This window comes from Molothrus aeneus, chromosome 6 (assembly GCF_037042795.1).
Source record: "Molothrus aeneus isolate 106 chromosome 6, BPBGC_Maene_1.0, whole genome shotgun sequence".
Taxonomy (NCBI): domain Eukaryota; kingdom Metazoa; phylum Chordata; class Aves; order Passeriformes; family Icteridae; genus Molothrus; species Molothrus aeneus.
In genome coordinates this window covers 9,150,554-9,173,464 of record NC_089651.1, presented here as the reverse complement: position 1 = coordinate 9,173,464, position 22,911 = coordinate 9,150,554, and the positions used below count along the sequence as shown (strand labels likewise).

At 57.6% G+C, this 22,911-nt stretch overlaps 4 protein-coding genes across 5 annotated transcripts; 2 read left to right on the top strand and 2 right to left on the bottom strand.

The window, feature by feature from the left end:
* Positions 1–1,407: 1,407 nt before the first annotated feature.
* Positions 1,408–7,154, top strand: VWCE (von Willebrand factor C and EGF domains). Its single transcript, XM_066551662.1, has 20 exons — positions 1,408–1,517; positions 2,014–2,108; positions 2,182–2,271; positions 2,538–2,666; positions 2,784–2,900; positions 2,967–3,083; positions 3,473–3,601; positions 3,701–4,014; positions 4,093–4,186; positions 4,275–4,357; positions 4,552–4,639; positions 4,748–4,833; positions 5,000–5,117; positions 5,480–5,565; positions 5,736–5,832; positions 5,901–5,983; positions 6,134–6,224; positions 6,318–6,400; positions 6,506–6,596; positions 6,706–7,154. The coding sequence occupies exons 1-20, from the start codon at positions 1,408–1,410 to the stop codon at positions 7,152–7,154; spliced, it is 2,550 nt and encodes an 849-aa protein (XP_066407759.1).
* A 551-nt stretch (positions 7,155–7,705) lies between these two features.
* On the bottom strand, positions 7,706–9,708 carry PGA5 (pepsinogen A5). Its single transcript, XM_066552339.1, has 9 exons — positions 9,611–9,708; positions 9,374–9,518; positions 9,069–9,186; positions 8,839–8,957; positions 8,557–8,756; positions 8,320–8,436; positions 8,109–8,247; positions 7,943–8,035; positions 7,706–7,855 (listed from the first exon to the last, which is right to left on the bottom strand). The coding sequence occupies exons 1-9, from the start codon at positions 9,664–9,666 to the stop codon at positions 7,706–7,708; spliced, it is 1,137 nt and encodes a 378-aa protein (XP_066408436.1). The 5' UTR covers positions 9,667–9,708.
* A 3,520-nt stretch (positions 9,709–13,228) lies between these two features.
* VPS37C (VPS37C subunit of ESCRT-I) lies at positions 13,229–16,719 on the top strand. Of its 2 annotated transcripts, none has more exons than XM_066552055.1 (6): positions 13,229–13,285; positions 13,584–13,700; positions 14,303–14,404; positions 14,474–14,645; positions 14,874–14,956; positions 15,214–16,719. In XM_066552055.1, the coding sequence occupies exons 3-6, from the start codon at positions 14,312–14,314 to the stop codon at positions 15,928–15,930; spliced, it is 1,065 nt and encodes a 354-aa protein (XP_066408152.1). In that variant the 5' UTR covers positions 13,229–13,285; positions 13,584–13,700; positions 14,303–14,311; the 3' UTR covers positions 15,931–16,719. The 2 variants fall into 2 exon arrangements, with proteins under 2 accessions (XP_066408152.1, XP_066408151.1); XM_066552054.1 differs by having other exon boundaries at positions 14,300–14,404.
* Positions 16,720–17,083: 364 nt separating this feature from the next.
* CD5 (CD5 molecule) lies at positions 17,084–21,744 on the bottom strand. The gene is made up of 10 exons (XM_066552643.1): positions 21,699–21,744; positions 21,123–21,161; positions 20,581–20,862; positions 20,438–20,500; positions 20,020–20,319; positions 18,609–18,896; positions 18,306–18,437; positions 17,863–17,916; positions 17,505–17,609; positions 17,084–17,426 (listed from the first exon to the last, which is right to left on the bottom strand). Exons 1-10 carry the CDS (start codon positions 21,742–21,744, stop codon positions 17,341–17,343), a joined length of 1,395 nt encoding a protein of 464 aa, XP_066408740.1. The 3' UTR covers positions 17,084–17,340.
* Between the last annotated feature and the right edge of the window lie 1,167 nt (positions 21,745–22,911).

Genomic DNA, 22,911 nt, shown 5'->3' with positions numbered 1-22,911 from the left:
TGTGAGTGCCTTGAGAGGCAGATTGTAATGGAATTTTTTGGGAAAGCTGGATTTTCCAGCCTCTGGCTAGTCATTAATAGTTCTTGTGGTCTCCCACCTCCTTCACATCTCTCATGGAATCTGGGGCTTATCCTGGATCTTACCATGCTCTCCCCTGCCTAGATCTCCCTTGTAGCCCCTGATTAAGTGCCTCCCAAGTCCCATTCCCTGCGGGTTTTCCCCAAATCCTTCCCTCCCAGAGACACCTCGTGCTGGAATCATCCCTGGCTCCCGCTTCCATCCTGTGTTTCCAGAGGAGACCGCAGGGACAAGGCTATATTTGGACATCTCTTCCGAGAGCTGGGGGAGCAGGGAGTGACCTTGGACTCTGTGCTGCTGCTGCTGCTTTTGTTACCTCGGGCTCTGTTTACCTGCCTGGAGCAGCCTGTTCCCAAATTTTGGGAGGCCCAGGGAGCAGCACAGCCCAGGACCTGGCAGTGCTCTTTTTTCCCCACCAAAACTGGGGGTGGTGGTGCCAATGCAATGTTGGCACCCTGCTTTTTTTGGGATAAAAGCACTGCTGGCTAGGGCTGGATCATTTATCCACTGCCACTGGAGCTGCCTCCCAGGGATTTGGGATCACATTCCCTTAGGACAGGAGCTTCTCATGGCTGCATTGGGTTCCTAAAAAAAACAGCATGACCCCACCCCACCGTGGTTTTTAGTTGGAAGGGGGCTGTGTCTTGCCTGGGTGATCCCAACCCTTGGGCAGGATTTTCTGGGGAGAAATCCATGCTGGATTGGGAATTTTGGAGGCAGCAGCACCTTTTGCTCCATGGGATCAATCATTTACCTGCCTCCAACCTTTGCTTCATTCCCTGCCCTGGGATGGGGGCATGGGGCCGGGGGGAATCTGGGGGTCACCAGAGTGGGGTGTCTCACAGCATCCCTCTCCCTCCTGGCTGCATCCAACCATCCCGGCTCCACTTGGCCCCTTTCTCCGCCGCGTGGGTCCCCGTGCAGGGCTGGGAAGGCGGCCCAGCGCCTCCAGGAGAAGGAGCAGGAGGAGGAGGGGTGGGGAGAGGCCATGCCGGATCTTTGCCAGATGTGGGAAAGGAGAGAAGGGGGGACGCCTTTCCCGCTGCTTCCCAAACCTGGGGGGGACCCCGTTCCCCGGCGCGCAGCCAGGGCAGGAATGGCCGGGATGGGTCCCACTCGCCCCAGTTGAACGGGACAACCCTGGGGTGACCCCAGGGCCCCGTGTGGGTTTGGGGGGGGTGGGTGGGTGCCGCTGGCGACCCCCCCCGCTCTCGCCCCCCTCCAATCCCGCATTGTTCCCGGCTCGGCGGGAGGAGGAGGAGCAGGGCCAAGGGCCAGCGGGAAGGCAGGCGGGAAGGCGGGCGCCGGGACGTGCTGGAGCCGCCTGTCATGTTGGTGGAGCTGCTCTTCCAGGCTGCCTGTGTGTCCCTGTTCCTCTCCAGCGGCCAGGGCAGGGTGTATCCCGCGAGGAAGAAGCCGGCCAGCTTTGCCGTGGAGAGGTAGCTGGATTCCCCCCTTTTCCTTCTCCCTCTTCCAGCTACACCTGGGATGGGCAGCCTGCCGGGCTCGGTCTATCCCTGCCTCCCGCTGCAGGAGGGCTTGGCCGGAGGGGTCCCGGCCGGAGGGGCTGGCACCCCACAATTCCCTCCCTCTTCCCGGGTCCAGGGGAGCATGACACTGCTCCCCGCATCCCTGTGCTGCTCCCCTCATCCCTGTCCTTCTCCCCACATCCCTGTCTTGCTCCCCGTATCCCCGTCCAGCCGGGGGGCGCTTCTCCCGTCACCACGTGCTGGGATGTTCAGGATGGCTGGGAAGTGGCTGTCCCCTCTCCGTCCCACCTTATCCTACCTCTCTCTGATCCGTGCCATGCTCTGCTTCCCGGTACATGGGCACATCCTGACCGCTCCGGCTGTCCTCCTGTCCTCCCATTCCTGGGACCTTTGCTCTGTGCAGGGGGCTCAGGACAGGGTGGCCTCAGGCTCTGGTGTCCCACAGGCGCCGCGTGGGGCCCCACGTCTGCTTCCCAGGCTCCGGCAGCGGATGTTGTCCTGGCTGGATGCTGTCTCCGGGCAGCGGGAAGTGCACCCTGCGTGAGTATGGGGGTCTGGGGGGCTTGTGGGAGTCCTGTTCCCATTCCCAGAGCTCCTGTTTTCATTCCCACAGCACTCTGCTCCTTCGGCTGCGGTGGTGGTTCCTGCATCGCTCCCAACCTTTGCATGTGCCCGGATGGAGAGCAGGGAATCACCTGCCCAGGTACTGACAGAAGTGGCTATGCTGGATGCCCTTCCTTCTCCACACCATGAATCCCAAGGGATAGAGATGGCCACAATCCCATGGGCACCGTGCCCAACCCTCTTCCCTCTCCATGCCACAAATCCCAGTAGATGGAGGTGACCGTGGCTCCTTGTCACCTCTCCCTGGCACTGTCCCCATCCCTGGGGGAATCCATGGAGTGGGATGGGAAGCGGGTTGTCCTGGGGTGGCATGGGTACCCCATGGACGCCATGTCCGTGTTCCAGAGCCACCGGGGACTTGCGGAGAGTACGGCTGTGACCTGTCCTGTAACCACGGTGGCTGCCAGGAGGTCGCCCGCGTGTGTCCCGTTGGCTTCTCCATGGCCGAGACGGCCAACGGTGTCCGCTGCACTGGTGAGTGGGAGTGGTGCATCCTGATGGCTGTGGGGAGTGGGAGTGGTGCATCCTGATGGGAGTGCACATCCCCGTGGTGCCCACGCCCCAAATCTGACCGTTCCCCGTGTCCCCTAGACATCGATGAGTGCCAGAGCGCAGCCTGCGAGGGGACGTGTGTGAACACGGAGGGCGGCTTCGCCTGCGAGTGCGGAGCTGGCCGGGAGCTCTCTGCTGACCGCCGCAGCTGCCGGGGTGCGTGGGGTCCCAGGGGGGCGGCTGGGGCTCCCAAGGGATCCTGACCCTCATCCCAACCCCCAGACACGGATGAATGCCAGGCCACGCCATGCCAGCACCGCTGCGAGAACAGTGTGGGCAGCTACCGCTGCTCCTGCCGGCCCGGATACCACCTCCACGGGAATCGGCATTCCTGCGTGGGTGAGCACTGGGATGGGGCTCTTCCCATCACTCCCGGGGGATGGAGGTGGCCCTGAGATCCTGAACACTGCCACACCCCCTTCCCTCTCCATGCCATGAATCTCAAGCGTGGAGGTGGTCACTGAGCCCCTGCATGTATGCTTAACCCTTATCCCTCTCCATGCCATGAATCCCAAGGGATGCAGGTGGCCATGAGCCTGTGGGCACTGTGCCAGACCCCCTTTCCTCATCATGCCACAAATCCCAGGGGATGGAGGTGTCCATCAGCCCATGACCACAGTGCTGCCACCTCATCCTCATCCCTGCATGGGCCATCCTGGTGCTTCTGGCTCTTTTCTGGGCCACATCCCAGGGTGCAGCAGCTCCTGCCACGTTCCCTTATCCCACAGATGTGGACGAGTGCCAGCGGCCTGGCACCCGCCGCTCCTGCCAGCACAGCTGCCACAACATTCCCGGCAGCTTTCGCTGCTCCTGCCGCCCTGGATACCGGCTCAGCGCGGACAGGGTGTCCTGCGAAGGTATCCGTGTCCTTCTCCTGGCTGGAGGAGCAGAATGGGATGCTCCCATCTCCCTGCCAGCCCCAAGTGATGTCTCTGCCTTCCTGATTTCCTTCCTAGGGTACCCCAAATCTATCCTGGCCCCATCGCCCATCCTGCAATCCCTGCAGCATCCACCCACTCTTGTCCTGCTCCCTCCTGGCTCCCACCTGCTCCCGAGGGGCTCCCCCTCTCCCCACCTCCCTGTGGCAGCTCCTGGTACCCAATTCCCTCCCTCCTCCCCATCCCTGTCCCCTGAGCCATCCCCACGTGCCATGAATCAGGGAGCCCCCGGCACCTCCATCCCACCATCCCGTCACTGTTGGCACCGGGGAATCTCTCGGGAGCCCGGCAGTCGCTGGACAGAGCCAGGCTGCCAGAGCTGCACCTGCCAGGTGAGCATCCCATCCTGCCATCCCATCCTTCCCATGGCACCATCCCGACCTGGGATGAGCCACCACATGTCCTGGCAGGGGGGACAAGTCCTCTGTGACACCGTGAGCTGCTCCGTTCCCTGCTCCCACCCGCTTCCCGCTCCGGCTGGGGGTTGCTGCCCCACCTGCACGGGTGAGTCCCGACCCCCTGATCCCCCCAATTCCCAGGATGGCCCCCCTTGAATTCCCAGGGGGATGCCCCTGACCCCCATGGCTTGCAGGGTGCCTGCACGAGGGGGTGGCCAGGGCCGAGGGCGATGTCTTCTCCCCATCCAATGGGAATTGCACCATCTGCGTCTGCTTGGTGAGCTGGATTGGGATGGGAGAATCCCCCCTCATCCCTGGGAACCTCCCACCTCTGGAGACCCTTATCAGGACCCTCATCCTGCATCCTGGCTCAACCATGGATTGGGATGCACTGGAGCTGATGACACCCTTCCCTCATCCCTCCATGGGGAATCAGGGTCCTCTTTCCCAGCCCCATGTTCCCCTCCACAGGCCGGGAATGTCTCCTGCCTGTCCCCGGAATGTCCCCCAGGATCCTGCCCCAGCCCCTCTCCGGCTGACTGCTGCTCCTGCAATCCAGGTGATCCCAGAACCCCTAGTCTGGGGGTGTGAGTACCCCCAGGCTGAGCTGGGGGCGAGGGAAGAGCCATGCTTGGCTCTCCAGCACCACTCCTTCCCCTTTTCCCAGAAAAGTGCAATTTCCGGGGACGCACATATGTGCACGGAGCCCGGTTCAGCCTGGATGGGGACGACTGCACCACCTGTGTCTGCCAGGTGGGTCCTGGATGTCCCCAGGCATGCGGATCCCCAAAGCTGGGAGGTCCCCAGGGATGAGGATCCCCGGGGATACTCCAGTGCTTCCCAGCACCGGCTGGGGGCATCCCAGCTTCACTGGGGGCTGATGGTAGGGACAGCAGGTGACCCATTCCCGTGTCTCCAGGGAGGAGAGGTGGAATGTTCCTTCACTCCCTGCCCCGTGCTGGATTGTCCCCAGCACCAGCGGCAGCTGGGTCCCGGGCAGTGCTGCTCCACCTGCCGGGACCCTCCAGCCCCTGCCGGTGAGTCGGGATGAGTGACACAGCTGGGAATGGACAGGGAGGGACAGGGAGAGAGGAATGAGGGGGAAAAGCTGGGGGAAACGGGAGTGGCATGGCACGGGAAAAACAGCTGGGATAGAGGATGTGGGGGACACTTGGGGATGGGAAGAGTGAGATGTTTGGACATTTGGGGATGGGATGTGGGGAAGGGCAGGGTGGGATGAAGGGGGGACAGCTGGAGACAGAGAGGGTGGGATGTGGGGATACTCAGGAAGGGTGTGAGATGGAGAAAATCTAGGAACAGGAAGGGTGGAATATAGGGAACCCCTGGGGACAGGAAGGGTAGGTTTTACAGGACAGCTGGGAACAGGGATCCTACCCAGGTTGCTTCCTGGATGACAATGGTGTGGAGTTTCCCGTTGGACAGATCTGGTCTCCGGGCGATCCCTGTGAGTTATGCATCTGCCAGGTGAATGAGAACCTGCTCTGCTTCATTCCCTCTTCCCTATCCCTGCCCCAGCGCACGGCTCCTGCTCCATTCCCGCCCTCAGGATGCCCGTGGCCTGTCAGGCCCCAAATCCCCCAAATCCGGCGGGTTTGGGAATCCCGAGGTGTCTGTCAGGGTGTTCCCGCCTGCAGGCAGACGGCTCCGTGAGCTGCCAGCGCACGGACTGTGTGGAGACGTGTCCTTATCCCATCCGCATTCCCGGGCAGTGCTGCCCCGACTGCTCCGCAGGTGAGGGCGCGCCCGGAATTCCGGGATTCTGAGCCGCCCGGGGACCGCCTGAGCCCCTCTCCCCGCAGGCTGCACCTACATGGGGAGGATCTTTTCCAACAATGAGACCTTCCCGTCGGCGCTGGATCCCTGCCTGAGCTGCATCTGCCTGGTGAGGGCTGGGCCGGGCATTCCCAGAGGATTTGCGGCTCCCGCCCCGTGGGCTGAAGCCCGGTTTTTGGCTCCGTTGCAGGGAAAAGCTCCGGGGGCGCTCCGGGGTTCCTAACGCCCGGCCCTCGGGGGTCTCTCCCGTCTCTCGCAGCTGGGCTCGGTGGCCTGCTCGCCTCTGGAATGTGCCATCGTGTGCTCCTACCCCTTCCACCCCGAGGGTCGGTGCTGCCCCGTCTGTGAGGGTACGAGCTTGGGCGGGTCCTCAAAATCCCACTGAACCCCCCCAAAATCTCCCCGAGCCCCCCAAAACCCCCTCTGGACCTTGGTCCCTGCAGACTGCAACTACCAGGGCAGGAAGGTGGAGAACGGCCAGAGCTTCATTCCTGAGGGACAGCCCTGTACCCGCTGCACCTGCCAGGTTAGACCTCCCACCCATTCCCATGGGATGCCCATGTCCATGGTGCCTGTGCCAGTGTCATTGGATCCCAGCAAGGGCTGGGCTGGCTGATCCCTGTTTTTCCAGCTTGGAGAGGTGAGCTGTGAGGAGAGGCCGTGCCCCCGCTCTTGCTCTGAGCCCCACATACTGCCCATGGGCTGCTGCCCATCCTGCCCAGGTAATGGGATCCCTGGATCCAACCTCAGGCACTTGGATGTGCCCCCTCCGGACTGGGGGTCCTGGCCTGGGAAAGAGGTGGGTGCTGACCATAATCCTCCCTCCGTCAGCCACAGACATCCGGCTCCTGCTGCAGGGCAGTGATCTGTCCACATCCTCATCCCCATCTTCACCCCAGTCCTCGTCCTCACCCCCATTCTCATCCCAGTCCCCATCCTCACCCCCATCCTCATCCCAGTCCCCAGTCCCTGAAGATTCACCCCCTGGCACCCCTCAACACCGCCGCTACCGCCTGGCCCAGCTCCTGCTTCCCACCACACCCCCCCTCGGCCCCTCTCCAGGGATTTGGGGTGCTGGGATGCCCCCTCCGACCACTCCAAGCCCCTCTGGATACCCCTTGGCACCCACTGTGCCCCCCGACCCCCTCTGTGAGGCCACAGCCCCCCCCAATCCCATGGGCAGCCCTGAGGTTCAGGGATCCCCCAGGAATGAGGATCCCTCTGCGGTGCCATCGGACAGCCCCAGGTTCCAGGTGCCAGGTGTGCCTGGAACGCCGTGAAGAGGAGAGGGAGGATGAAGGAAAGGAGGAAAAGGGGGTGTGCAGGACCAGCAGGCCTGGCCCTGGGGAGGGAGCAGCTGTCCCCCTGCCACCAATAAAGTCACTCTGGTATTTATTCCCTGTCCCCTCATCCCTGCACCCACCAGCACAGGGAGCCCTGGGGCTTGTCCTCTGGGAATTTTGGGATGAGTGGCTTTCCAGGATGATGAGGGCAGTGCTGGAGGTGTTTACCAGGTGTTTACCCTGAGTAGGGTTTGGGGACAGGAGGGACATGTCCTGGCCCCAGGTTCCCCAGGCTGGGAGCTCCTCAGGGATCAGCAGAGCCACATCCAGGCTCCCATCCTTGGGGCACAGGGACATCCTTGGCAGGTGCAGCTGAGTGGCACCAGGGACACGCCACATTCCCAGGGATGTGTTGGCCTTCCTCAGAGAGACACGGCACAGGGGCGCTTCTCCACACCTTTATTGTTCTCGGCGGCGGCAGGAGGGCCGGGAAAGGGACCAGCTCTGCCAGCCACCGAGTTGGGGACACCTGGGATTCCCGTCCCAGCTCAGGGCAGCCGGGACAGCCCCACCTTGTTGTTGGCCCTGTCGAAGATGACGTAATACTCCCGGATAAAGACATCCCCCAGGATCCAGAGCTCGCCCTCCTCCGTGGGCACATCCATGCCTTGCAATCCCAGGCTGCAGTACCCGTTACTCTGCTCCAAGGACATGGAAGGGGGTGGTCACCAGCTGTTGGATCCCTCCCTCTATCCCCACAAACCCATTCCCAGTGGGATGCTCACCCTTAACACGTAGGCTCTGGGCGGCACTGGGAATTCTTTGCCATTGATATGGAAGATGAGGCTGGGAAGGTTTCTGATGGCCTCACAGCTGATCTGGGGAGGACATGGCAGGTTAGTGGCCATTCCAGCTGGGATCAAATGTCCTAAGGAGCATCCTGAGCCTCACCTCACCACTGGAGCTGGCACCAAGGCGCATCATGAGGGTCCGGAGGGCACGGATAGGAACGGCCAACAGAGTGGTTCCTGTATCCACGATGGCCTGGCATCCCGAGGAACAGGCCACCGGAGTCCCACTGATGGAGACACTGGAAGAGGGATGCAGAGTGAGCCTGGACTCCCCAAAACACCAGCCGGAGGGCAAGGAATACTGGCAATACCTCTCCATGGAGATCTGCCAGTAGGTTTCAGCAGAGAGAGGGATCCAGGAGATGCCTCTGGTGGTGTAGTAGGGATCGATGGCACCAAAGAGGACAAAGCTCCCACCTTCGTCGTCCCTGGAAAGGGGGATCCATCTGGGCTGGTTCCCAGCCCCTCAACACCTCCATTCCCATCGGGAAATGGGGCCAGTATGAGGGAAAAGGGAGAAATCCTCAGCAGCTTTGGCTGGGATTTACCTGCTCAGGTAGACAGAGAAAAGATTCCTATCCACAAGGTTTTCTATCATCATGTTGTCGAAGACAGGGGTAGCTCCGGAGGAGGCAATGCTTGGGAATGCCAATCCCAGGATGCCATCAAAGGGAGTGTAGTAGAAGAAATCCCCTGGCTCTGTCTCAGCCAGCCCAAAAATCTGGTTGCGGACATTGATGCCGGCAACCTGGGAGAAAGGAGACAGGTGTGGATTGGGCAGGATCCCGTGGGATCCCATGGGATGAGGGGGCTGGAGCTCCTGGCCGTACGTCGACGGTGTCGTATCCCAGGACTCCGGTCATGCTTCCCGTGCCATAGGCGATGAACAGGGTGTCATTGGTGCTGAGGAACGTGGAGGATTCCGCGGGATTGAAGCGGTTGTGGTTCCCTGTGGGGGTGGGAAGGATGGGGATTGCCTGGGATTTGTCCCTTGGGAAAGATGGGCAGAGCCATGCAGGACTCCCAAAGGACACATTCCAGACTCATTCCAGACACCTACTGCAGGCTGGGCTGGAGCAGAAGACTGAGGGAACCCAGAGGTTGGAGGAGCCAGTGTCGAAGACCACAGTGAATTCCTGAGGTGGGGTCCCAATGGAGATGGTGCCAAAGTACTCATCCTGTTGGAATGGGATTGGGAAGGGGTTAAGGGGATGGGGAAAGGAGAATGGATAAGGGGCTAATGGAAGAAGTTACAGGGATGGGGAAGGGGCTAGTGGAATGGATAACAGGCCAATGGGATGGGGAAGGAGCCAGTGTCAGTCCCCCTGTGCTCCCTGATCCCTGTTCCCAATCCCAGTCCCTCACATCCATGTAGTTCTCCAGGGGCTCCACAGCGATGCCCGGGAAATACTTGGCAGCCAGGTTGTAGGGATGCTGCTCCAGGTAACTCTCCAGCAATCCCTGCTCCCGCAGCCTCTGCCGCAGCGACTTCATCTTCCTCAGGGGCACCCTGTGGACAGGGACCGGGATGCATCACTGGGATGTGCCATTGGGATCACCCCGCATCCCACATCCCTCTTTTGGGGACCACCTGGGGCTCACCTGGTCTCGAGGCCCTGGGCCAGGCCCACCAGGGCGAGGAGCAGGAGCAGCTTCATGGTGGGAGCTCACGGAAAATGTGCCTCCGATCCCGGCCCCGCTCCTTATATCCTGGCTCCGGTGTTTGGCCGGAGGCCCCGATAAGAAAGGCAAACTGCTCCTGGGATGGTTATCAAAATGTCCTTAAGGGGGGTGGGAATGTCAAGCCAGGGGATCCCCGTATTCCTGGGGGGATTCAGGCCACTAGTATGTTGGGATGGGCAGGAAGCACTCCTGGTTATTCTGTGGGAGCTGGTGGGAATGCAGGGTTGTTTGTACCCTGAACCCTCTAATTCCTTGCTGGAGGGTTTGAGCCAGACGCTTCCAGGAATGGGGCAGGCATAGCTTCCGTGGGAATTCCATTCCCAGGAATGACTCACCACCCTCTCAAGGAAGAATTTCTTCCCAATATCCCATCTAAACCTGTCCTCTGCTACTAGGAAGCCATTTCCCCTTGTCCTGTCACTCCAGGTCCTTTTACAAAGTCCCTCTCCAGCCCTCCTGGAAGTCCTTAAAGTACTGGAAGAGGGTCCAAGGTCTCTCCAGGTCCTTCTCCTCTTGCCAAGGCTCCATGAAGGATTTTCAGGCTGCCAGGTCCAGATTTTCCATTCTGGGAATCAGCCAAGGCTTTCTCATTTCCAGCCCTCTACAACACATCCCATCCTCCTTTTTTTTCCCTCAGTGATGATCTAGTGCTCCATCCCTTTTCTCCCAACATTCCCCATCCATGTTCTTCTTCATTTCACTCCCCCAGTGCAACCTAGCATCATGCCCCCAGATTCTTCTATCATTCTGAGCTGGGATGGGGCTGATTCCAAGGGAGGAATGCCAGCTCCAGCCTGGGGAGCCTTTGATCTCCTCCAGGACAAGGTGACCGTTCAGGAGCCATGGATCCAGCACGTGGTGACATGACCGAAGCCAAGTTGCCCAATCCCGCTCCTGTGACCTTCATCCAGAGCTTGGCTTTCCCCCAGCTCATCCCAGTTTTCCCCCAGTTCAGGGACTTTGGATGTGGGAATGGAGTGGCAGGAGAAGGGGAATGGCCCCAAACTGGAAAACAGGATATTGGGAAGAACCTCTTACCTGTGAGGCTGGTGAGGCCCTGGAATGGATTTCCCAGAGAAACTGTGGCTTCCCCATCCCTGGAAGTGTCCAAATCCAGGTTGGAGAAACCAGCCTGGAATGTGTCCCTGTAGATTTTGGAGTTACCAAGTTTTCCTACTTTTTTGGCCAGAATAGTAGAGAAAACAAAAATATTAACCTTTCCCAGAGCTATTTATCCATTGAATTCCCAGAATGGACATCCTTAGGGATCAGGATTCCTGTTTTCTCAATGGGAAAAAAACCCCACATTTGCCCAATTATGGGAAGTTCTAGGACAAGCTTATTGTGCTGCTGGTAAATCCCACCCAAGCAGAACAATGGATCCAACAGGGATGGATTTTTGGATGGATGATATCCACAGAAGGAAGAAGCTGTGGAACTCAGGACTGGGAAAAAAAATGGGAATTGCTATTTAGCACTAATTAAATCCAGACTAAAATCTGGGAGGATGGAAAAATAACCCCTTTAGGGCATGAAATGGCTTCCTGCGAGAGAAATCCTGGATTTTCCCAACCTTGGTAGGGAAATGGAGGGCATGAGATGCTGGATCCTGGAATAATCCATCGCGGTGCTTGGGAGCTCTGTGGATGGGAGCAGGTGGCCTCCCTGTCACAGCTTTCCTTGGCACCAGAGGGCACCACAGCATGCCGAGATCCCAAAAACCCCCAGCTGGAAAGATGGATCTGGAAGCTTTCCCTCCCGGTTGATGCAGCCGGGGCTGGGTGAGGATTCCCGGGCAGTAAAACCCTCCCAGAATTTAGGCTTTTACCGGACAATCCAGATTTTTAATGTAATTTTTGATGTGGAAACACCCCTTGGGATGAATTTAACGTTCATGGGAATCACCCTCTGGAACAAACGGGGATTTTCAGGCTTTTGGGACATCAAAACTCGTTCTGACAAAACTTCCTTAATTTTATCTCTGCAGCCTCCCAAAAAATTCCCCTTATGGAGACAGAGCTTTTCTTGGAAATGGATTCATGAAGTCAACTTTTCCAGGCCCTGTTCCCAGTTTTTCTTGTCCCTTCCCTCAAGGCTTTTATCACACGGGTGCTTTATCGGAGCTGTCAGATGAAAGGAGGGAAATCTGACGCTCCTGAGGTGTCAAATTTCCAGGATTGGATTAAAAATATTTGATTAACTTATCAAGGAAGCCCAGGGATGTTGGCTGATCCTTGTGGGAATGGAATTTGGCAGAACAGGACCTCAGGGTTCTTTTCTGACTTCAGGTCACCTTTTCCTACCTGCTGTGGGTGATTTGGCTGGGATTAAGATATCATCCAAGGGAAAAAAACATGTGGAACCATCTTTTGTGGAAATTAAGGATATTAATAAGTAGCTACTGGAAATATCCTTCCAAACCCACCTGTTTATCCCAGATTTATTTCTGGATAACACTTTCAAATGGGTATTTTTCCATTTCTTCTGTGCAAATCCAAACACAATTTTCCCCTCTCCTCAAACCTTATGTTTTAATATAAAATGTTAATTAAGCATTTTCCAGCTTTTCCAGGTCTGTGGAAAGTGTTCCAAAAGAAGCCTGGAAAATGTTTTTTCCCTTTGGCAAGTCAAGTCCCTTTTCTTTCCCATGGCACTGGGGGTTTGACCTGTTATCAGCCACGCTTGGAACAAATTGTCCTTGATTTACCCAGAATTATTTGGGATCATATGACTCCCATTTGTTCCACAACAACTCTCAGGTGATGGGGTCAGAGGTGCCTTTCCCAGATCCCAGCACTTCTGGAACAGCTGGGTGACCTTGCCCAGACTTCCAAAGTCTCCCAAAGGAGCAGAAATCATGGAGCTCTTCCCCTGCCTCATCCTTGCTTGGGTTTTGGGAATGTGGAGTTACAGGTGGAAAAGTGGAGCATTTTCCAAGCATATTTTGGAAAATTTGGGTTTGTGGAGAGGATGATGGGACTGGAGCTTTCTCAGGAATATTCCTGTGTCATGCGAGGAGGAGCTAACCAGGTATTCCAGAGGAATTTGCTTTGATCCAGCTGGAAGAACCCGAAATTTTATGAATTTTTGGGATATTGCCGAGGTCTGTATGTGCTTCTTAAACCACTTCCAACCTGGCCTCGGACACTTCCAGGTATGAAGCAACTGTAGCTTCTCTGGGCATCTCGCTTCGCAACCCTCACAGGGAAGGAAATATTCCCGATCTCCAACTTAAACCCGCCCTGTGGCCATGCGAAGCCTTTCCCCTTTCCCTATCGCTCCACGCCCTTCTCTAAAACCTCTCTCCAGCTCTTCCTGAACCCCTTACACCCCGGAAACACGAAGGATATAATTCCTAGAGCAGCTACAGCTCAGGGAGAGCCCCGCGGGTAGCCAAAGAGCGATTATTGATTAAAAAATGCCATTAAATTGATCCGTGCTCCTGCCCCCCCCAACATGGCGGCGCTGGGCGGAACCACCCCCCTCACGCCCGGGGAGGGGCACACCTCCCGCCCCTCCGCGTGGCTCCGCCCACTTCCGGTTTGCTCCGGAAGCCGGAAGCGGCGGCGGCCGGAGGGTCGCGGTGGGGCTTTGGTGAGTCCGGGAGAGGGCCGGGAATGGAAATAACGGCGGGATAACGGGGATAATGGCGCTGCTCCCGCCACGGAGTTCGCTGCAGCCCCGCAAGTGGGCAGCCCTTTGCGTCCAGTTTCCTGAGCGCCTGTGGATGCTTCCCAGACCCCACCCCAAGCTTTCCCACTCCCTCCGTTCCCTCTTCTCCTTCTTAAACTCCATGAAAGTTCGCTAATACGCCCCTAAAAAACCCAAATCAGGTGGTTTCTGCCTTACACCTGCAGGGCGGGATTTAATTCCCAGTTTTTCCCTCGGATAGGTTCGTCTGGATCGTGGGTTTGGCAACCCTGAGCCTCAGCGTGGCTGTTGCGGCATTTCCGGTGTAATATCCTTGGGATGAGAGATAGAAGAACTTGGAGCGAATAGGACAGCGCAGGTGTGTTGTGTTTCGTTGGTTTTTAGGACATTCCCACATTATTCCGTCCCACCTCTTGAATTTACACCACACACGGGATACTTGCTAAACATATCAGACAGCTGGGAATGCTTGGGGTAAATCATGGATATGGTGCAGGACGTCCATAATTTCCCTGATCTTTTTGTTAATTTCACTGAATTCTATGGCAGGAAGGTGGAATGAGATGGTCCCTGAGGTGCTTCCCAGCCCTGTGGGCATGGTGGGATATCAATTTCCCATGGTCAGATCTCAATTTCCTTGGTGAGATGGGATGGAGACTGAAATGAGGTGGATTCTGGAGTGGGATGGAGACATCCAGCTGGAATTTGCAAGTTGGGGCTGTGGGTGGATTTTTCCTTGACAAAACACCCTGGGACATGCAAAATTCTATCCAGATAAGCTCAGGAAAGGGGGAAAAGTCTTTTCCCAAGCAGGAGTTCGTGGGAATGTTGTTTCTCCCTCTCAGTTAACAGAACCCAGTGCAGCTGCTCCAGGGGCTTTAACCACCCTGGATTTCAGCTGGAAACCTATTCCCAGTTGAATTTGGGAATTGATTTGCCTCTTTTTCCATGTTCCAGCAGTCTGGGAGGATGGATACGCTGAGGAACCGGACAGTGGAGGAGCTGCGGGAGCTGCAGGAGGATTCCCAGGAGATCGAGCGCTTGGCTTTGGAATCCCAGGAGGTTTGTGGCAGGAGGTGGCCCTGGGGTGTCCTTGTCCCCTTCCTGTGCTCACCAATCCAAATTCCATAGGTCCAGGAGCTCCAGCTGGAAAGGGAGATGGCCCTGGCTGCCAACCGGAGCTTGGCCGAGCAGAACCTGAAATTCCAGGCACCGCTGGAGATGGGGCGCAGTGACCTCTCCAAGAAATACCAGGAGCTGCAGGAGCTGGCTGGGAGGTGCAGGGAGCAGAAGGAAAAGCTGGGTGAGCACTGGCATCTTTGCCCAGGAAGGATTCTGCTTCCTGGAAAACTGATATCCCTCTTTTTTCCAGCAGCTGGAGAGATCGAGGATGTTATTCCTCTCGGGTTTCCCTCCTTCCATCAGCAGTTCCCAAGCCCTTTCCTGTGGGTTCTTTGCTGGTTTTTCCCCGGTTTCTGTTTTGTGATAGTGATTTTTCCTTGGTTTTTCTTTCCCCCCTTGTTTCTCACAGAGAAATTCTCGGCAGCGCTGCAGCCTCAGACGTTGCTGGATCTCCTCCAGGTGGAAAGCCAGAAGATTGAAGAGGAGTCTGAGGTGAGTTTAGGCCTTAAATCCATTGGAAATTCCAGTGATTCATCCTCAGAAGACTTGCAATTAAACCCAGTCCCTAAAGTAATGGATTATCTTTGGAGTCTGCTGGGTTTTCTCCAAAGAACTGGATCCATCCTTGTTTGTGTGTGGGATGTGGCTGGGAGAGACCTAAATCAGGATTTTAGGGAAGAGGAGCAGAGGGATGCAGGGCTGGAGTGGAGGGATGCAGGAATGAGCCCGAGGCTGTTCCTCTCTTGCAGAAAATGGCTGAGAAATTCCTGGAGGGGGAAGTGCCCCTGGAGACATTCCTGGAGCAGTTTTCGGGGATGAGGAAGTTGTCCCACCTGCGCCGGGTCCGAGTGGAAAAGCTGCAGGAGATCGTGAGGAAGTCGGAAGGATCTCAGGAGCGCACCAGGGACTCTCAGCCTCCTCTTCCTCCTCCTCCTCACATTCCCACAGATCCACCAAAACCCTTCCCATCAGGATCTCCGGCCTTCCCTCTGCCCTACAGCCCGGCTCCGACCCTCCCTCCTGGCCCCACTGCCCACGGAGCGCTTCCTCCTGCCCCTTTCCCGGGATCCCCGGTCGCTGTGGGACACGTGGCTTCCTCCCAGCCCAGCTCCCAGACCTCCTTTCCCTACCCTCTTGCTCCAGCTCCCGGATATCCGGCAGCTTCCGCTGCTGACTCTGCACCAGGGTATCCCAAATCCACCTCGGGAGGCTTTTCCTGGTCTCCATCCCGGGGCCCACCACAGCCCTTGCCCTATCCTGCTCCCCAACCCTCTCCTCCCCCTGCCAGACCAGGATACTCTCCCTACATCCCACCTGGACCAGGGAGACCGCAGTGTCCGTACCCCACTCAGCCCCCTCTCCCGAATTTCCCGATCCCAACACAGGCTCCCTATCCCGGGCCTCCCCCACCCTTTGGATACCCCCCACCTCCAAACCCTCAGCGTCCTACCTGGCCTGGATACTAATCCAGGACTTCTGAGGAGCATCCTGTGCTGATTCCTCCTTTTTTTTGGGACTGAGGAAGAGGAGGGATTCCAGAGTGTTGCTCCTGGATCCGTCGGTGCAAAGGAATTACATGGGATAAGTAACGGCTCTGGAGGTCGGAGCGAGAGGCAGAGCCAGACCAGCAGAAATCCGAAGAGGAGAAACCTCCAGGGAAACCTTGGAGCACCTTCCAGTGCCTAGAGGGGCTCCAAAAGAACTGGACAAAGACTTGGAGTGATGGGATAACGGGGAATGGTTTTACCCTGTCAAAGGGTGGGTTTAGGTGGGATTTTGGGAAGAAATTCTTCCCTGTGATGGTGATGAGACCCTGGAATAGATTTCCTAGGGAAGTCATGGCAGCTCCATCCCTGGAAATATCTGAGGCAAGGTTGGACAGGGCTTGGAGCAAGTGGAAAGGGATTGGAAGTGGCTGATCCCTAAGATCCCTTTTCACCCAAACCATTCCAGGGCTGTCAGTGGGAGTTGGTGATTCCCACCTGGGCCTGGGCAGCCTCCAGTATTCCCGACCTCCCGTGTGGTTTTTCGGGCTCCTCACATCTCCCTTCTCAGGAAACACTTGGAAAACGGAGGGAATGACAAACGATGGAAACGGGATTTGCTTTGCTCAGCACTTTATCCTTCAAATCCTGCCTGTATCCCTTTAAGTTATTTATAAGGAATGGTTACTAATGGACTAGGATGAGGGATTGATGGAAGTAATTCCATCCCTGGGATTAATTAGAGTAATAAAAGTGGATGAATTAATTGCACTCTGGAGTCGTGGCCCTGGTTACTTTGGGAAACAATGGAACATCCGGATAAGAATTGATCCCTTTATCCCTTCCTGGCATCCAACTTCCTTTGGATCCCATCGCTAAAATCTTTCACGCCCTCCCAGAACCATCTTCAAGCCTGCTGCAATTCCTGCTTTTCTTGCATTTATCCCTGGGATAAAAACCAGGGAAAAAGGAGTTTCCCTGTCCCACTTTTCCCTCCTACTGAGGGTTTGGAGTCACACTGGGATAGTGGAAGGAAGAGGACAAGGTGTAATTAGTACAAACCCCCAATTTTATTACAAGTATTTGTTATTAAATATCTCAGTCTCATTCTCAGTATTCCCACCCTTGCATCCCTATCCTTTATCCATCGTCCCAGCTCTTTATCCTGGTTTGGAGAAGCTGGTGATCCCACTATTCCAAAGGGCTCCTTGCACCCCCTACCTCTTAAATTCCTATAAATAGCTTACAAAAAACCCAAAACCCTCCTTTTCTCCCATGAGGAGGCTGGGAAGTGTGCTGAATTGAAGAAGGCTTCTGGAAGGGTGCTGGAATGCTGGGATGCCCCCAAAGCTGAGGTGGGAGGTGGGATTAGCTTCTTTGGGAAGCAGGGAATCACACCCTGCGGGCAGAGTGCAGGTCATAGTCACTGTCTGAGGAGTTATCCGGAAGGTTGGAACGCCGGCATGCTGCTTCCAGAGCTGTGGAGAGCATGGATACACCTCACTGGATGACCATCCATGGGAAAGGAACGGGAAGGAGCCACTTCCAGCACTTACCTGGGTAAGCGGAGAGCTGGGAGCTCTTTTTGGGAGGCTGAGCATAGTCATTGTCCCCTCCCTGTCCCCGAGGCCTCGGAGTGGTGCTGGAGCGGTGGAAAGATACTGGAGAAGACAGCAGGATTGGGATTTTGGGGTTGGAACTGCAGCTTGGAGGGAGCAAACCCACCCGGGAAGGGGCTGAGTAAAACAGGTCCCTGCTCCAGGCCCACATCTCCTGGGTGAGTTATATTCCAAAAGGAAGCGAGATCCAGGGCCCTTGTGCCAGGATCCAGGGGGGAACAGCCCACTCAGACCCCAGATCCATCCCCAGGAGCTCCAAACCCCATTCCCAGCTCCCCAGCGAGCTGCCCCTCACCCGTCTGGTTGAGTCCCGTGGGGCCGATCCACTGGCGCTGCTTCTTCTTGGAAACTGAGAGAGAGGGGGAATTGTGTCTCCAAGGATCTTCCCGATCCTTCCTCCAGCTGCTTCCCCCCCGCCACCCCCATATGTCATCCCCAATAATCCCCCCCTTCCCAATAATCCCCCCCCCAGGATCCTCCACCTGCTCTTTTGTGCCTGCTTGGAGCTTAATCCCTCTTCCCGCTCCCACACTCCATGTGGAACAGGCTTGGGGGCAATGGGGCAGGTCTGGGGATAATGGGACAGGGGGATCTGTCAGGCAGAGCAGCCAAATCCCCCCCCCCCCCAAGGAGTTTAGGGAAGCATCCATGGAGCTGCCAGCCCTGAGCCGGCACGTGGGGATGGTGGAGCAGGAGAAGGAAGAAAAGAAGGATGAGGATCCCGAGGTTGTCCCCTACTTCTCTTCATCAGCTTCCGATAGGCAGGAGGGCCACAGATCAGGAAAAGGATGAGGAAAAGCAGCAGGGCCAGGCAGATGCTCACGACGGTCCCAGCAGATGTTCCAGTGGGAAGCGGCTTTGAATCCTGACCTGGAAAGAGCACAGATGTCACTGGATGTGTCCTGCTGGAGGTTGGTGCTGAGATGTGAATATCCATTACCCCGCCAGGAACCCAAATCCCACGTGGACTTGGTCCCCCCCATCCCTGCCCGTTCCATAGGAGTGGGAATTCCAGCTCCCAGCCCGGATCACGTGGCTTACACACAACTCTGGTCCGGGAGCAGCTCCGGATATTCCCAGGTTTGGGCTGGCAGAGGTGCAGGGGTTCAAGCCCACAGGTGACTCCCGTCGAGGGAGGCTCCCGGATTTCCATGCTGGAGGTGAGATTCCCGCAGCCCAGCTCCCGGCAGATCTGCTGGCCCCGCCTGTCTCGCTGTGCTGCTCTGGATTCACACAGATCCCACCACTGTCCCGCATGGAACACCTGGATGTCCCCTTCGCACGGAGTGGGGCCGGCTGCCAGCCTCCGCAGGGCCCGCGGCTGGGATTCTGTGGGAGAAAGAGCACATCCACAGGGAGAGGGGTTGGATCCACAGGGAGGGGTCAGACCCGTGGGGAGGGGTGAAATCCATGAGGAGAGGGAGCAGATACATGGATACAGGGGGATCAGACCCATGGGAAGACAGGGGTCAGATCCAGGGAGTGGGGTCAGAGCTACAAGGAGAAGGGAGTCAGATCCATGGAGATGGGTCAGACCTGTGGGAAGAAGAGCCAGAACCACAGGGAGAGAGGAGTTGGACCCACAGGCAGACAGAGATGATATTGACAGGGATGCTGCTGGCACATGCTCCTCCTCCTCCCAGCACCAGCTCCTGGCACAAGGATGATCCCAGCATCTCCCCTCATGCCACAGGGACTGAACCAAACCAGAGCCAGGCATGGAAGGGCTTTGAACTCTTCTCATGGGAAATGCAGCATGGAAGCCGGCTCTGCCAGCTGTCACAGCCCGTTAAGCCCCCAAATCCCACGGGATTCCAAGCTGGGGCAGATGGCAGGACCCACAAGGAGCCTGCTCCGAGCTTCATGGTTTGGCTCTCTGTGCCATGGAGCTGGCACCGAGCTGATTTCCAGGGAAACACTCATGGAAAATGACGGGGAGAGGCCTGTGGCTGGGAGATGCTCATGGCAAGGGAAAGATGCTCTGGCAGGGACATGCCTGTAGTAGGGAAGAGGCTCATGGAAAAGAAGGGATATATGCCTGTGGCAGGGAAGATATCCAGGGCATTGCCCGAGGCAGGGAGATGATGGGAGCATGGAGATGCCCAAGGCTGGAAGGTGCTCAGGGAAATGCCCGAGGCATGCAAGTTCCTCAGAGAGCTGCCTACAGCCTGGTGCCTGCCAGTGTTCCCCACCCCCAGCTGGAATTTGGGATGCTGCCATGGCTGCCCTCCCTCCAGGGCTCATCCTCCTCGGAACTGCCGTGCTCGGCAATGCCGGGAACTGAGATTTCCTGTTTTGCCTTCGCACCCCAGAGAGGAAGAGCAGGAGTGGGTGGATGGGGCCCATGGGGCAGGCTGGGATGGGGCTGTTTCTCTGTTCCGGGCCCCAAAATCCCCCCGGGGTATCCCACCGGAGGAGCAGGAAATGACGGGTGCTCCAGGACCGTTCTCACCTGAGCAGGTGATGAAGGCGGGCGTTTTCCCCCGGGCGCTGCTCCTGTTGAAGCAGTCCAGCAGGGAACGGCTCCCGCAGGAATCCACCGCCTCCCACCGCACCGGCAGGTGGATCCCTGGGTCCGGCTCGCCGTGGCTGCTCCCAGCAGTGCCACAGCGCAATTCCTGGCAGATCAGGGTGACCAGATGTGTCCAGGAGTGCGGGATGCTCGCCACGGCCCCCCACAGCCCCTGCTTGTACAGCTCCAGGAAGCCGGAGCAGCTGAAATTCCCGTCCACCAGCCGCAGCCTTGGGGGTCCTGGAGAGGGATTGGGGGTGGAAGGGGAAGTGTTATGGATTGGGATGGCAATTTTCCCATTATTTAGCGGGAAGTTCCCAAATTTGAGGCTATGGATTCCTTGGGATGAGGTGCTTACCCGTGGGCTCTGGGGTGGTGGTCGGGGGTGCCGGTGGGGGCTTGGGAGTGGTTTTCACTGGCTCTGGAATGAGAAGAGAGGGGCCACGTGGGCATGGATGATCCCTAGGGATTGAGGTGGCTGGGCTGGGGATCCAGGCTCACCTCCACAGGCAACAATGACGTGCTCTGTGCAGTTTTCCAGCTCCCATTGGCATTCAGGTGGGGAAATGCACCTCCTGGGCTGACTCTGTGGCCCTTTCCCACTGGGAATGATGAGCTCCAAGGGCTCAGAGGTCGGGGGGCCGCACTCCAGCCACTGGCAGATCCAACCCAGGTCTTCCATGCTCACACTCTCCCTGCAAATCGGTCTCCATTGGTTTTCCCTCTTCACCTCCAGTATCCCAGTGCAGCGGCAGCCACCTCTGGTGAGTCTCAGGATGGATTCTGTGGGAAAACACCAGGAAAATGCCATCATTAGGGGCTTTCCTTCCCTTCCCAGAGGGTTTTCACCCTGGGAATGATGGAAAAGCCCCTGGTGGGGGCCTTGGGAAGCAGCACAAGGAATGGGAACATGGAGGGGTCGAAGGAATGTGGGGGCCTGAGCTGGGACCCCACGACGCCGCTTCCGGATGATGCAACTCCAGCATCCGCCATGCTCACGGAGCTGTGGAGGCATTCCCAAAGGGCTGCTCCCAAATTCTCACCTCCACGGATCTGGGTGGCTCCTCCATGGTCCGGGATGGCTGCGAGAAAGAGCGGAAATGGGGTGTCAATCCTGCATCCCACCCTGCGGACCCCGAGTTTGGGACAGCGCCTCTGCTGCTCACCCCATTCATGGTTATTTTGAGGAAAAGGGGGATTTTGTGGGAAAACTGGGATTTTAGGGGGAGAAAGGCGATTTGCTGCCTCCGCATCTGTCTGCTGGGGGGTTTTTAGGGCTGAGAAAAGATGAGGGCCCTGCAAATTGCCACTAATTAGCCTTGCTCCTGGGTGGAATGTTCGGGAATGGTGCCATGAAGATGGAGGGAAGGGCGGGAGCTGTCAGGGAATGAAGATGTGGGGATACCTGGCTGCCCTCAGCACCATTGGCTCAATCTTGGGACCCTGGGGACCCCCAGGGTGAGCTGGGTGGGGGTTTGGGGGGTCACCAGGGCACTCCTCACCCCAAGCCCCAAACTGTGGCTCGCTCAAGGTGCCGATCCCGCCCGGAGCGGGAAAACTGGGGGGGCTCTGCCCCGAGATCTGAGCGGTGCGCCGAGGTCAGGGTGCCTGATACTCACCCCACATTCCCAGCAGGAGGCACAGGATGGGCAGCCGGGTTGCCATGGGCTCTGCTGGTGCCATGGGGGCACGGGAGGCTCCGGGGGCTCCGCCGCCTCCGCTGCCCAGCCCGGAGCAGGCGAGGGAGGGGGCCCGGACAGGAACCGGCTGTTTTTCCTCCCTCTGTGGTTTTTTGACGTCACCTCTGGGCCCGTTTGAAGACTCTGTTGCCTCCCTGGGTCCCGCCAAGCACGAGAGGAAAGGGGTGAGAAGCGTGTGGGGTTCAGCCCCCACCAAATCCCCGGGTCTCTGCAGCTCTGGGAAAGGGAGGTAGTGAATATATCCAGTTCCAAGGGAGATTTTGGGGTCCCCGAGCCCCCCAGGGTTACAAAGGAGTTGATGCCCTTGGCATCCCCTAAAACCCTGTGATTACCCCCAGGAATGGGACAGGGGAAGGTTTTATCCAGGCACATTCCAGGTTCTGGCATTCCAGGGACACCCTACACCCCTGCAAGGGCACGTGGAGCACCAGTGGTGCTGGACCTGGCCAGGACAGAGGCGTTAATTGATTGTGCCCTAATTAAATGCTCTGAATCCAGGTCAGGCATGCTAATGAGGCAGCTGGTTTCCATTGACTCCGTGGTATTCCTGCTGGAAGGAGAGATGGATGGAACTTCCCATCCCATCCTGCTCCAGCATCCCTGGATGCTCCAGTCCCCAGCCCTGGAGTAGGATCTCAGCATCTGGGTGCTCCCTGTATCCAGCACTCATTCCCATCCCACTTATCCCAGCGGTTCTGCTGATCCTGGTGGGAGCAGGCCCCGTTGGATTATCTCACATGGGGGTCCTGGGTCTGCCCACCACCCAATTTGGCTTTGAAAATTCCCTGGAAAAGGGGTGCAATTCCCAGGCCTGCTCTCACGATTCAGTGGAGAGTCTGCAAGCTGCAATCCCTCAAAATCAACCTGAAATTTGGGATTCACCTCAAACATCCCAGGATTCTGTGCTATCCAGAGGTGTGTGACCCCCATGGATATGGGGTGCTTGGGGCCCAGCCCTTCCCTCAGAGCCGTGGCAGACTCTGGAGGCCATGAGATCCCAGGGTAGGATTTGGCTTCTGATCGAGCATCTGCCTTGCCTCGGGCGCTGCGAGTCAGTTCAGCATCCTGAGCATGCCGCGGCAGCTCGGGATGATTGGAATCCCTTCCCGGGGGGAGTCTGGGGGGCGCTGGG

Excerpts from the sequence above, each read along its gene's own strand:
- PGA5 (XM_066552339.1), bottom strand. The coding sequence starts at position 9,666 with ATGAAGCTGCTCCTGCTCCTCGCCCTGGTGGGCCTGGCCCAGGGCCTC. Across the intron at positions 9,519-9,610 it reads GCCCAGGGCCTCGAGACCAG|GGTGCCCCTGAGGAAGATGA; the intron begins GTGAGCCCCAGG and ends CCCTGTCCACAG. Across the intron at positions 8,437-8,556 it reads TTCTCTGTCTACCTGAGCAG|GGACGACGAAGGTGGGAGCT; the intron begins GTAAATCCCAGC and ends CCCCCTTTCCAG.
- VPS37C (XM_066552055.1), top strand. The coding sequence starts at position 14,312 with ATGGATACGCTGAGGAACCGGACAGTGGAGGAGCTGCGGGAGCTGCAG. Across the intron at positions 14,646-14,873 it reads GGAGCAGAAGGAAAAGCTGG|AGAAATTCTCGGCAGCGCTG; the intron begins GTGAGCACTGGC and ends TGTTTCTCACAG. Across the intron at positions 14,957-15,213 it reads AGATTGAAGAGGAGTCTGAG|AAAATGGCTGAGAAATTCCT; the intron begins GTGAGTTTAGGC and ends CCTCTCTTGCAG.
- VWCE (XM_066551662.1), top strand. The coding sequence starts at position 1,408 with ATGTTGGTGGAGCTGCTCTTCCAGGCTGCCTGTGTGTCCCTGTTCCTC. Across the intron at positions 2,667-2,783 it reads CAACGGTGTCCGCTGCACTG|ACATCGATGAGTGCCAGAGC; the intron begins GTGAGTGGGAGT and ends CGTGTCCCCTAG. Across the intron at positions 3,084-3,472 it reads GAATCGGCATTCCTGCGTGG|ATGTGGACGAGTGCCAGCGG; the intron begins GTGAGCACTGGG and ends CTTATCCCACAG.
- CD5 (XM_066552643.1), bottom strand. The coding sequence starts at position 21,744 with ATGGCAACCCGGCTGCCCATCCTGTGCCTCCTGCTGGGAATGTGGG. Across the intron at positions 20,863-21,122 it reads AGCCACCCAGATCCGTGGAG|AATCCATCCTGAGACTCACC; the intron begins GTGAGAATTTGG and ends GTTTTCCCACAG. Across the intron at positions 17,610-17,862 it reads CACGGGACTCAACCAGACGG|TATCTTTCCACCGCTCCAGC; the intron begins GTGAGGGGCAGC and ends TGTCTTCTCCAG.